The sequence below is a fragment of the Metopolophium dirhodum genome, chromosome 1 (genome assembly GCF_019925205.1).
Source record: "Metopolophium dirhodum isolate CAU chromosome 1, ASM1992520v1, whole genome shotgun sequence".
NCBI classification, from domain to species: domain Eukaryota; kingdom Metazoa; phylum Arthropoda; class Insecta; order Hemiptera; family Aphididae; genus Metopolophium; species Metopolophium dirhodum.
Genome location: NC_083560.1, coordinates 142,765,891 through 142,779,391, shown reverse-complemented (window position 1 = coordinate 142,779,391; position 13,501 = coordinate 142,765,891). Strand labels below are relative to the sequence as shown.

At 31.0% G+C, this 13,501-nt stretch overlaps 2 protein-coding genes across 2 annotated transcripts; both read right to left on the bottom strand.

Annotated features, from left to right (window-relative positions):
- Positions 1 to 3,975: 3,975 nt before the first annotated feature.
- LOC132932979 (uncharacterized) lies at positions 3,976 to 5,472 on the bottom strand. The gene is made up of 5 exons (XM_060999319.1): positions 5,399 to 5,472; positions 5,084 to 5,335; positions 4,766 to 4,922; positions 4,411 to 4,674; positions 3,976 to 4,341 (listed from the first exon to the last, which is right to left on the bottom strand). The coding sequence occupies exons 1-5, from the start codon at positions 5,470 to 5,472 to the stop codon at positions 3,976 to 3,978; spliced, it is 1,113 nt and encodes a 370-aa protein (XP_060855302.1).
- Positions 5,473 to 7,915: 2,443 nt separating this feature from the next.
- Positions 7,916 to 11,872, bottom strand: LOC132937266 (uncharacterized). The gene is made up of 2 exons (XM_061004108.1): positions 10,870 to 11,872; positions 7,916 to 10,375 (listed from the first exon to the last, which is right to left on the bottom strand). Exons 1-2 carry the CDS (start codon positions 11,467 to 11,469, stop codon positions 8,561 to 8,563), a joined length of 2,415 nt encoding a protein of 804 aa, XP_060860091.1. The 5' UTR covers positions 11,470 to 11,872; the 3' UTR covers positions 7,916 to 8,560.
- Between the last annotated feature and the right edge of the window lie 1,629 nt (positions 11,873 to 13,501).

The following is a 13,501-nucleotide window of genomic DNA, read 5'->3' as shown; positions in this document are numbered from 1 at the left end:
TCATCATCATCAATACTCTCACCATCACTATTGTCACTTTTGTTTATATCCTGTAAGTCTTTACTAGTTGGCTGTGTGACTTTATCCTGCTCGATATCCATACTTACTGCTGTAATGAAAATGTAATGTATTCAAAATAATTCTACAGGTTTAGATATTGAAATGAACTTGTGCGTCATATATGTACCGGATATAATATAGTGTAGGATTAAACAATGATGTTTGTAAAACAATTAGTATTAAGAAATAAAGATGTTATTATAGTTTAGCATAAATAAGGTACAATCCCAAATCTGCAAGGAAGCACTAATTACATAGGAGGGATTGTCCTACTTAAATTTAAATATAAGGTACGATAAGATGATATGTAAGGGAGTTGGAAATGGACAGCACCAAGTGTCTATGCCTATTCGATTAATAGAACTCCGCCCTTTGGAAAACCGCAAACATTAATTATTATTTAGTATAAGTAATCAAAATATATAATAGTATACAATATCATAATAGTATAATAATAGTATAATATAATATTATTTTATATTTATTATTTATATTAATAAAAATAATTATAATAATTTTAATAAAAAGTTAATTGTATTGTTCTCCTCTCCCTCTACCACTATGAATTGGATTAAATTATGTATATCTGTGAATCTTGTAAGTATCTGTAAATATTATTATTATTATTGTCTTATTATATTATTATTACTATAATCATATACAAATACAAATAATTAATTTTATAATACATATAGTACAATAGCTGCTACGATCGCTGGGGAACAGACAACAGTAGCCACATTCACATACCGTACAAAAGGAAATTGATATCACAGATATAAAATAGTAGATAGCATGGAGGGTGGACGCTATCGAATTTGCCAGCAACTCAAATACATTAACTTAGTGCAGCACTGTGTATGACCGTAAGAGTAGTTGTAATTAATATAATATACATATTATTGTGATTTACTTAATATCAATAACATTTAATTTTTTTAAACAGCTGTTTCAAAAGAATCAAGAGTGAAATTTGAAGTGTTGCCCGGCCAATGTTTTCAAATGTTCTTGTGGTAGAATTTTTTTGGCACATACCACTTTCGCACCATACGCATTTTCGTTAGGAAATCTTGAACATGGTTCATATGTGAAATCATACTAAATCAGTATATTGTTGCATCTATTCTGACTAATGTACATGTAGAAGACCACCTACGGTGTTGTAATATTATTAACACATAGTACTAATCAATACTTTATATTCAATGAACAGATATCAGGGTTATGCAAATGGTTGTGCAATTTTGCAAAACATTATAGTCATAAGTAGAGACCGGATTTATATGCACTTAAAACCTTAGAAATAAGATGTTTCTATGCTCTATAATTTCATCAAAATATTCTTTAATATGCAAAAATATTCTTTTATGAAAAAATATTCTTTTTTGTAAAAATGTATTAAATACTGTAAAAAACAAATAAAAGTAATAGTTTATAAAATGTAAATTTATCCTAATCGTTAAAAAAATATTTAAACAGTCACATTTAACCTATAGAGTATAGACTATAGGTAATACGATGATATACTAGTGTACCTATATTGTTTAATTGTATTTTAGATGCATGAGTGTAACACATAATTACATACCTAAACTTCAGATTTATGAACTCAAAAATCAATAATTATAACATGTTTTAAATAATAAAAACAAAAACGTATTGTATATTGTTGAATAACATAATAATATTATGTATTAAAACAATGTAAACTTAAATAATTCAGCCTTATGAATTCAAATAATAAAATAATTTTGCATAAAATAGTTAAATACTTCAGTTAATGGCAAAGATTTATTTTATTAAGACCTAATTTAATTATTTTTTTTTTCATTTCAGATCAATAAGAACCGATGTACTGAATAATTTAAATTTTTTTTCCACTTTCAATTAATTAAAAATCATCACAATCAAAATTTACAAAATTATATTCAAACATCAACTTCAAAATCTCCTTCATCAACAGTAACATTTTCTGGTTCAACATTACAATTTTAAAATGAAATTTCAGCTATAAAAAAATACATACAGGAACATTATCCATAAAATACTACTTTTTTTTATTTACCTATCTGTTAGCATATATTTTCCAAAATGGCAGCCTCCGTACACGTATGAATCATTCTTGCAGATGGATGTGATTGAGTCTTCATATATTGAGTACAACATATAAGTGTAATTCCACACTACCCAAGGGGTCTTACAAATAAGCGCGTTTTTTTTATTAAGGTGGTTTCGCCTGTAGCCATAATCCATCGAACTGTTTTCACAGTTCATTGATTTTTATGCTGTAAAATAAAAAATAGAAATTATAATATTTCAAGTACATCAAATTATCTAAGTTTTAATTTATTACCTTCTCTTTTTTGTGCCTTGATTAGCTCCATGGATTGCAGAATTCCGCAGGACAATGTTCACACTTAAATGCCATGACCTTTGCATGTGAATTTAAATGGTATCGTAGGGTTTATATTGCACTTGCTTACCACCATCACTTGCTTGTATAGTTTGTGATTACAACTGCCATGCAGCATAGTGTAAGAAAAACTTTTTATAGTTCACAAATTCAAATAATTTATATAATTGTTTTTTGTCTTCTGTTTCAGTTACCAACAACACTGTGGAAAAACACCACGATATTGCATTACAATCCAGCGGTTATCAGATTAATTTGATAATAAGAAATACGGGGCCACTCGTTGCAGTGTGACCGTAGAGAGGGAATATTGTGTTGATGGCTTGCCATACGTTAACGCAATTGCCTATCGTTTATACCGGAGTAATGCAAATTGCGTTCGCCCGGCACTTATAATACGAAATAAAATTACTAAAAATCCAAATTTGGTACTACCGCTTTCAAAAAGATATCCCTCGACTCTACATAACTTACTCTATACCCCCAAATAGTTTTAAGTCCCCTGGGAAGCCTATTAGACTTGTAGTGGGGTCAAAATCAGTATTTTACCCATGTAATCCCGCACCGATATACCGTTTGTACCCCCCCCCCCCCCCCCGTTGAAAACTTTTGACTTACTCCAAATCATGCGGCAACCGTATGCTAAACTATAGCTTTGCAAAGTTATTTTAAAATAACCATCCACCCTACAGCTATAAAAAATACGTCCTTTGAAAGAGGAGGTAGTCTTCTATTCTGTGAAAACGTTTTTTGGGATAACATTTGAATTGGTTGGTGATGAGGAGATGATTACCGCAGCAGGTCCGAATTCGTCACATCATGCGGCAACCGTATGCTAAACTATAGCTTTGCAAAATTATTTAAAAATAACCATCCACCCTACAGCTATAAAAATTACGTCCTTGGAAAGAGGAGGTAGTCTTCTATTCTGTGAATGTACTTAGGAGGTTAACAATCGTGATGGATGGCGATGAGGAGATGATTACCGCAGAAAGTCCGAATTCATGACATCATGCGGTTACCGTATGCTAAACTATAGCTTTGCAAAATTATTTAAAAATAACCATCCACCCTACAGCTATAAAAAATACGTCCTTGGAAAGAGGAGGTTGTCTTCTATTCTGTGAATGTACTTAGGAGGTTAACAATCATGATGGATGGCGACATTAATGTACTTACTAACAAATTATACCTAAATGTTTTTTTTTTGCTATTTTGTAGAGTCCATCGCTACATTTCCATCATTGTAAAAAGGTGTGATGCAGGTATATACTTACAGGATATAAACAAAAGTGACATCGAGCAGCATAAAGTCACACAGCTAACTGGGATAGACTCAATTAATATAAACAAAAGTGATGATCAGAATAGTGACGTCGACGATGATGATGATGATAGCAGTGATTGTACAAATGATAATGGTAATAACAATGCTTACTGTATATTTTATTTTTATGGAAGCATCATTTGGATTTTTTTCATTTTGTCATGATTGTAAAAAATCAAATATAATATTCGTTAATATATGTACGTAGCGGGCTGATTTTAGTTGGTGTGTGTGTGTTATGTGTGTTATGTGTTGGTATTTCGTGTTGATCGTTTGTTGTTATTTTAAGTAGTTCCTCAAAGGTTAATGTTGTGTCTTGTAGTGGATGTGTTGTTAGAAGTATGTCTAAATGTTGTTTGTAAGTTTTTAAATTTTGTTTGTATGCTGTGTGTATGTCTGTTGTCGTGTTGTTCAGTGTCAATGTCAATGAGTTTAAAAAAGATGAGATAAATTTAGTTTTTCTGAGTAATTTGTTGAACGTGTATTCTTTGTTGATATATGATGGTTTATGAGGTGTGTTTTTCCACAGTGTTGTTGGTAACTGAAACAGAAGACAAAAAACAATTATATAAATTATTTGAATTTGTGAACTATAAAAAGTTTTTCTTACACTATGCTGCATGGCAGTTGTTATATACTCTTCTTGTGTTATGTTGATGATTCTATTGATGGTAGTGTCATAGTGTTTCGAAAAAAGTGATTTAATTTTTGGTAGATTTTCAATATGATATGTGGTTTTTTTATGAATTTGATGGGTGGATATATATTTTTGATTTATTAAACTATTGATGGTGAATTTGAAATTTGTCTTAGTGGTGAATGGATGATTGCACATGGTCATGACAATTTTTACATGGTTGAAAAGTGTATTAAGCTGAAATTAATAGTTAGATATGTGAATAATGTATTTAAATGTGTAAAATAAAAACAAAAAAAAATGTTTTAATAGGAATATAAATACTTACAGTGTGATTGGAAGGGCTTTTAGAATATGAAAAGTACAAGTAGGTGCATGCTAATATTAATGTTTCATTATAATTATCGACAGGAGGTAGGCGAAACATAGCCATACACTCCTTGTCGATAATTATATTGTGTGCCGAATGATTTTCTCCTGGACATCTATAATGTTAAAATATTATGTTAAAAGTATACGAGGTGTGTCAGATATAACTGGCTTTTGGAATACATTTTCTTGTAATAATTCATAATTTTTATTTTTGATTCTAAGAGTGAATTACAAATGTCTTAGATTTAATCGGAATACTGGTCTCAACACTTACCCCATTTGCAAATTCACATCATCCACAGTATGGTAAAATTTCCACCAGGTGTCCAGGCTAGAAATAAAGCATTGGAAGTCCAAATCCAACATACACAACATACGGTGGTGAATGGTCTCCGTCGCATTCACCACCATATGAGACCATTTCACTATGCCTTCAATTGATGACTGAAATCTGGCGATGTACCTCACCACCAGTTCAGTCTTCACCAGCCAGATCTTTTGATCGAGAAGCGTACAAATTGCATCACTGAAAAATAAAAAAAATAGTAAATAAGAAGTTTGTAAATAACCTATGAACCATTTCACTCACTTTTTTGGATGTACATTCAAATTGTACATTAAATGTTGATTGAGGCTGTGGTTTAATGCCAGAGCCGTACTCATATCCAATTTAGACGAGTGATTACATAGGGGAGGAGGCTGAGGTTGAAAAAAGTCTTTAAAAAATGGGTCTAAATATGAGGTTTCCGGATTAATTGGTAACGATTTTTGTAAAGAAATAAATTTTGAGTGACATTGTACCGAACCATTTTGGAATAATTTAACTGTAGATTTAATTTGATTTGAAATAAATTTTTTCCCCAATTTTTTGCTGAAAGTTTTATTGACGAATTTTGAAGCTAAAGATTTTAATTTTATGTATTCCCCCCCCTAAAATTGTTTCTTCCTCATTCTCCTCCCCTATGTAATCGATTGCCTTTCTAATATTTGTATACCTTGATGGCGCCTGTAAAAAATGTATTATTGTATATAATATATTGTATATATAAATTTTTTTTTACCTACTTCAGTGTTAGCGTATACGTGGAATTGAATGTCACCAAGGTTGTTCTTGATAAAAGAATTAAGATTTTCAACACTATCGACCCTGCAGTCAAAACTTTTCACGAACCACAATAGTGATTCGCTACTCTGTGTTACCCCGCCATTCGGTATTGCCGCTGCGAGCAGCTTAACCATGTTCTATAAGATTTATTTACTGGTAAGATTTACGTCAAAAAAATAACAAAACACCAATGCTGTTAAAAAAATAAAACATTTATACCTCATTTGTCAAATGTTTTCTTTTATTTAATGACACTGTTGATGTTTGGCAATGCGTTTTCATATGCAATATAAGCGATGACTCGTAAATAAACGACTTTTTGCAAAATGGGCAGTCTATCATTAGGAAATTGTATTTTTTTTCCGTAACCGCATAGTTCCTTTCTATCGGAGTGTTTTTAAAAACTATAAAAAAAAAATTAAAAAAAAATAGTTATTCTTGGTTTAAATATGTAATTTTGCCAAATTTGAATTTAAAATGACGTTCGTATTAAGTCGACTCTTAGACTTAGAGGTCTGCAAGTGGTATGGTTGCAGTTTGGGGTATTGAGCACATTTATGCCGGTACAGTATTCAGTGGCATAGCTAGACACTTTTTTCTGGGTAGGCCCGATATTTTGATGTAAGGATAACTAATGAATAGTTTTATAAAATAAAAAAGTATCATGGTTATTAAACCATAACACTCAAAATAAAAGACGTGTCATTATTTAACTGATTTTAAGAACCGATTAAAAACTATCAGGATTTAATTTCGTTAATTAAAACCGTATTTACGATATATTAATTCTATTATTTTAATTTTTAAATACATATTATAGTCATATATACTACATATTTAATAGGATAAAAATTTTTTTTTTGGAAAAAAGTGGGTAGGCCCGGGCCTACCAGGCCTACCCGCTGGCTACGCCACTGACAGTATTTCCACTTTGAACAGTCACCAAAAATACAATTCTTGTACCAACTTTTATAAGTAGCATATCTATCGATTGGTATACACGTCGGCTACTCGGTGTAACAGTCACATAATTAACAACTAAGAATTACGATGTCCATGAAATATTACTTTCCACCACTAGCCTACCTATGCTAAACTATAACTTTGAAAAATTATTAAAAAAAAAACCGACGTAGGTAAAGAAACCCTTTGTATATTACAAAACTCCACCGATAATAGCATAATATTGATACAAAAAAAAAAAAAAAACAAGTGGCACTCAAGGACTGCCGCTATAAAGCTATTGCATATTAAATAAATAAGAAGTTAATATAATTTGTAATTTTTTTATTTTAATTATTCTAAGTTATGCTTGGTCAAAAATACGGTTCACCGCGCGGAGCAGAGAAAAAAAAAAAAAAAAATAAAAAAAAAAACATACACCATTGTAAAACCAATATACTAATAAAATAATAAACTAATTAAATACTTACAGTTGTTGACTTGCATGTCGTCCTGACGGTAAGGTGGCAGAGATGAGAAAAATGCCGACGTCGTGACAGTAATCTCGTAGAGAAGCGAATGAATTGCGTGGAGTTCTTGTTATTGCACCGTCTCTCTGTCTATTTCCACGGATGCGTGTCTCCATATATTACCACGAATATATTAGATGTCAGACGATTTAACACATAGATTAGTGAGAATTATTACGTCGGATTATTAGTCCCGTGCGTTCCCCTTAAAAATAAAAGGAGAGGTACGCTAAAGTTTCTGAAAAATTAGTTGGTGTACTCCGTCCCCCTGCGTCCCCCCCAAGTCGAGCACTGGTTTCGCTCACCTATTAAAATACACGTGTGAGCATACAAATTAATATACCGAGGTACTGCTAAAGCATAATACACTATTATACACTCACATTATTATATTAATATAAATAAAATGCCGGGCGAACGTAATTTGCACTATGCCGGTAGATATCTATAGGTTTATAAGTCATTAAAAATCTAAATATTGTACTACGCCTTACCAAAGCACATCACTGGCTTCGTTAAGGGTCTTCGACAGTAAAACTAAAACGTAACAACGCTCACTAGATGTCGTAAAACCTCTCACGCAATGCTTTATACCACGCCCACTTCGGTCGCTTACCGACGCGTGAGCGAGTGATTGAAACCGTCTCCGGGAGCGGCGCATCATTCTCTCAATACTACTCGTATTGACTACACAATTCAAGCGCGACGCAACGTTCGATTTATTTAATAATTTACGGTACGCTTCGCATACGCTTTGGTAATTTTATTTTTACAGACGCATAACCTATTATACTTTTATTGACCTATTATTATATACGCTTGTATTCCAATATTATTACTATGCAAATCAATAGGTATTTTGGGGATATAATAATTTAAATGTTCCACCTCTCACGGTCAGTCGTCAGTGAATAGCATTTAGTAGAAACCTAGTACAACCGGCAATACGAATGTCCCTTAGTCATTAATTATATTAATTTATGTTTGTAATGTATATGTGTATATATAAGTAAGACAATAAATCATAAACGAATATATAAATAATATTTTTATTTTATTTTAACGTATAGACGATTTCATAATATGTTAAGGTACATTGTAAAAAAAAACTTAATATTTGTATATACTTAAACTATATACTTTAACAAAACTCAATATTACTTAAAACAAAATATTAAAGAAGCTTTAAACGTTTATTTTTTTTTTCTTCTTGTGCTCTAATTATGTACTCTGGATTCCGTATTGGCATACTACGTGAGTGCCTCGGGTCGACCAATTCCGGCAAAAAGCAATTGAAAAAAAAATTTTGAAGTTTCGGCAACATGATAGTAGTCCAAAAATGAATGTCCCTTTTAATTATTTCATACTTCATTCCTTTTTTTGTCCACACGGCGAGAATACAATAATCCCTTTGACAAACATTTAACTGTCCCTGTACTTGGTAATACCACTTATGATTTTTTTTAATTTCATAAGTGGTCCCATTATTAGTTTTTTTCCAACAGCTAATTTTTTTTTTTTCAATTCCTTCTTCGGGAGTCAGATCTGCAGCTGATTGAGGACATTTTATTTCGACCAAGCCATCTTCATCAATTAATCCATCTGGAGTTGCTCCAATGAAATAATTAAACTCATCAATGAACAATCCACACTCTCTTATTTTTATACTTAGTAAATTTTCTAAACAAATTTTAGCTTCATTTTCATGATTTCTTCCATACTCCATTGCTATTGTATCAACATCACTAGTATAAATTAAATTTTTTATTAGATTTTCACAACCCGTGTCTGGACGACGGTTAATTATGCTTCCAAAGTTTGAAGCAGTAAGTAATTTACGCCTAATGTCCAACCAATTCTGACAAGAACTTTGGTTAACAGTTTGTCTTTCTATTACCTCTCTTTGTGCAGCAATTTTTTTCATGGACTCAATGACTTCCAATTTTTCTATATTATATTCATTTTCATTCATATCTGGTTTCATTGAATTTTCTCCATATGAAGCATTTGAGTCATTCACACCAAATAATTTTTTTTTAAACCTTTTATTTTTCGTCAAGCGATTATTTTGACGAAATTGATTATCTCGTCGTGTTATTTCCATTTTCACTGATGGCAATTTTTTAAAGGGACTATTTTTTAAAATTGTCTTGTGCAAAGAATAAAAAGGTCTTTTAGAATTTTTAGTAACTGTAGCAATCGCACAACGTCCAGCGTATGACCCTTTTAGAGCAAAATTCACTCTTTTCCCTCCTATAAGTTTTGCAATAATGGCATTAAAAGATTCAACTATATTGCTGTCAACATTCAGTATCAAGCTTGAAGTATGTCTAGCAAGATACCTAATAGGTTGCATTACGCTATCTATAAACACTCTATCTGTACTAAAAATTTTTTCCATGTAATTAATATCGTTTGAATTATTATCGTCGGTTATGTCACAAAAATATTTTGAGCAACTACTATGATCACCGAAAACATGATTGACAACATTTAAAATATCATTTCTGAGTCCTATAACTGAATTTTCTTTTTTTCTATATTCAATAGCTTTCACTATACCTTTTCGCATTCGTAGAATATTACGTGATAACAATTTTCTATGAGCTAATTGACCTGCTTGTTTTTTCGTAGTTATATCTCTAAGTTTGTTACAAAAATTACGAAGAAGGTGGTTACGGCATTCAACTTTTTGTACAGTTAAATTTTTATAAGGCCTTGCTTCTAAAATTTTTTTGTATACGCTTGAGTCTCCATCGGCTATCAATTTTTGATACCTTATACCATACATAGGTTCACTTTGTTTAAAACCTTCAACTATTACAGCTGCTTCCATACCCGACGATCCATTTTTATCCGACCAATTTTTAGTGCAACAATGTTCTTTAACTTCTTTTGAACCAAGACCAGAACGAATACAGATTGAACAGTATTTATTTTTTACTCCCAAAAATAAAACTTTTTTCGTTCTATACCCAATTATTGCAGCCTAAATATACAAAAATAAAAACAATTTTAAATATTTAATAAGAACATAATATAATCTATTATTTAATTATAATATGTACAATATTGTAAACAGTATCTAGAAAAATTACAAGGTTTCTCATGAGTAGTTCATATTATAACCAAAAACTCTAAAAAAATGTATCAACACAAGTTCTTATAGGTATAGATATTTTAAGTTCAAATTTCGACAAAATTAGTTATTTAAATGAAGAATAACGATTTTATTTATTTTGCTGTAACTAAAAAATATTATTTATGGGTATATTTGAAACATTAAAAACATATTATATTATTACATTTTATATATAAAATGGGTATATACCTACACACAATTTTCAAATGCAATGTTTTTGGCAAAAATTAATTCAACCTACTGTAATATACTTAGGTATACTAAAAATAGTAAAATATATTACTTTTGTATAGCATATCATAAATTTATTAAATTAAAATAAGAATATAATATCAACTTACAGCGCCTGATAATGAATTGTAAGTTGACCTGTAAGACCGTTTGCACCAGGATCCATCTGCAACTACTGAAATAAGGGGAGTTCCGTCAGTATCTATGTCTCCGGCACTTACGGCTAGTTGAGCTTCTTCTTTTGCAGCTGCCTCCATTTCTTTAAGAGCACATTCATTAAATGATTTGCAAACTATATCATGTGACTTATTGTACACAAACTGACTTAAGGGAGGTATTTCCAAAGAAGCGGTCATAGTTTGAAGCTGACTAAATCCTCCACCCACATTCATTATACCAGCTACTGCAGCAATATTTATATCCGTCATATTCGCTTCTGAACTTTCCGAGTCAATTGTATATGTTTTCAGACAAAAATTGCATTTAAATGCAAAAGATGATTTTAAACCAATTTTTTTTTCATTGACACAAACCATGTCCTTAAATGAGCAACCGTATGGGTCGTGATTATCTTTTTCTTTAATTTGTTGACATATATAAGCTAAATCTAAAATTCGTCGTCCAACTATAGTGTGTTCATGATTCTTGATAGGTGAAATACTTGTTTCTAGCTTGTGCGTATCAACATCAGAATTTACGTCATATTCCATAGACGTAGCTAATGGTTGGGCTAGGTTAACATCATCTTGAGATAATGAAAAAGAGACTTTTGCAGCTTGGGAAATAGCAGGTGTACAATTTTCAGTTAGAGCAGGATTTGGAACTACATCAACAGGTACAGGTGAGACTGAAATTTGTGTATTTGAAGAAGTTTGATCACTGTGCTCTCTGGATAAATTAAAAGTATATACGTATATATAAAACTAAACCACAATTAATTATATATCTTGTTAATCATTAAAATGTTCGTAATATTTACACCATACTAAAAATGTAGAAGTTAATTTAAAAAAAAAACCGGGAACTCGCTCTGCTGTATAGTAGGGTTGTAGTGGACTTCGGTCATAGATTAAGTCACTATAATAATATGGTTAAGTCTATGATACATTTTATTTAAATTGTAATATATTTTATTTTGATACAAGTAATTTATTTTTCAATTAGGGTGGGTTGGCGGTTGCATACAGCAGGTTTAACCAAATTTTTTCAAAAACCTATAGCCTATATAATGAGTAAATAAAAGGCCAAATCAAACATTTGGCGAAGGTTTCCTTTTTATATGACTACTAATTAAAAATAAATTAAAAAATAGACCTATTTATAAAACTACTATTTTTAATAATAACAAAAATATAAAACCGTTTGATAGTGAATCGTTAATAATTCATGTGTAAAAAAAAGGGCAAAAAAATCCAAATTTTGAAATGGTTATTATTTGTTATACCTATAGTATAATAATATTCAATATGACGTCTATTTTAGATTCTGAGTGGAGCGATGAATGTATTGATTTTAACAATTATGTATGTTTTATTTTTTTTTATTTGTGTCTGTGTACACGATAAGTAGTCGAAATAATGCTTCGATTTTCTACTTCAGTATCTTGTTCGATGGGAAAGTGAATCTAGTTGGTGCATTGGGGAGGTCAAATAAATACGTAATTTTAAACAAAAACAAAAAAAAAAAATTTAAACAAAAACTGAATTTTTCACGCAAAATCGGTTTTTGACAAAATCCGATTTTGGTTTTTAGTGTAACTTTAAAACACATGACCATGACATTTTCACTGGTTGTTTATATTAGCATTTACTATACACCATAAAAAAATATAATAATAAAATATGTACCTTGTCCATCGACTTTTAAACAAGCTTTGTGAACCTATTATCTTAGATTTCTTCTTTTTTGATGGAAACCCTCTCTTTTTTTTGCATATTCTCGTATTGGAATTACTCGAATTCATTTCAATGTTCACGTTTGAAGCTCAAGACGGAAATGATTTTCATAATAATAATCAATTAGTAGGCTGTATTGTGTATACAAAAGCAATGGATAAAAATAGCCAGGCGGGCGGGCGGCAGCTGTCGTGTTATCGCTCGTGCCGCGAGTCGCGTCCGTCGACGCATTTCCAGGAATAAGGAGTGGGGGATTTAATAATCTTGGTCGCCGTTGGAATTGTTGAGCAGCACAGGTTGTGCAACAAATTATTTTATATCTATCATTATATCAATAAACATGTTCTAGTATTTCCATATTTACGGCTTCCGAGGCAGGTTTAGAGAAATAACATACCTATACAAAATTAAAGCCAAGATCTTAATCTAAGTTCACACCAGATACATTTTGAAATAATCTAATATTAAGCTTTTTATAGCTGTTTTAAATTCTTAAAATATCAGTTCCTTAATAGCTTGTATTTAATTAAAAAATATTTATTATTAAAAATGATCTGGTGTAAACACAGAAGACTAGGTAACGAGTTCAGAACAGTTTTCAAAATTGAAATCGAATAGATTGAACCGTGTTTATTTTTGGAAATTCAAAGACCATTTTAGCGCTTGAAAAATCTAGTGACGAAGACCCTTAAGATGTCCCCTTTTTGGGAAATGCATTTTGGATACTTACAATTTGCATAAAGTGGTGGTGAGGTCGAGTTGTTAACCTCCTAAGTACATTCACAGAATAGAAGACAACCTCCTCTTTCCAAGGACGTATTTTTTATAGCTGTAGGGTGGATGGTTA

Bases quoted from the DNA above. Each gene is read 5' to 3' on its own strand.
- LOC132932979 (XM_060999319.1), bottom strand. From the start codon at position 5,472: ATGAGTACGGCTCTGGCATTAAACCACAGCCTCAATCAACATTTAATG. The intron at 4,923-5,083 runs GTAAGTGTTGAG...TTAACATTATAG, and splicing joins GATGTGAATTTGCAAATGGG to ATGTCCAGGAGAAAATCATT. The intron at 4,342-4,410 runs GTAAGAAAAACT...CTTCTGTTTCAG, and splicing joins CAACTGCCATGCAGCATAGT to TTACCAACAACACTGTGGAA.
- LOC132937266 (XM_061004108.1), bottom strand. From the start codon at position 11,469: ATGGAATATGACGTAAATTCTGATGTTGATACGCACAAGCTAGAAACA. The intron at 10,376-10,869 runs GTAAGTTGATAT...TTGTATATTTAG, and splicing joins ACAATTCATTATCAGGCGCT to GCTGCAATAATTGGGTATAG.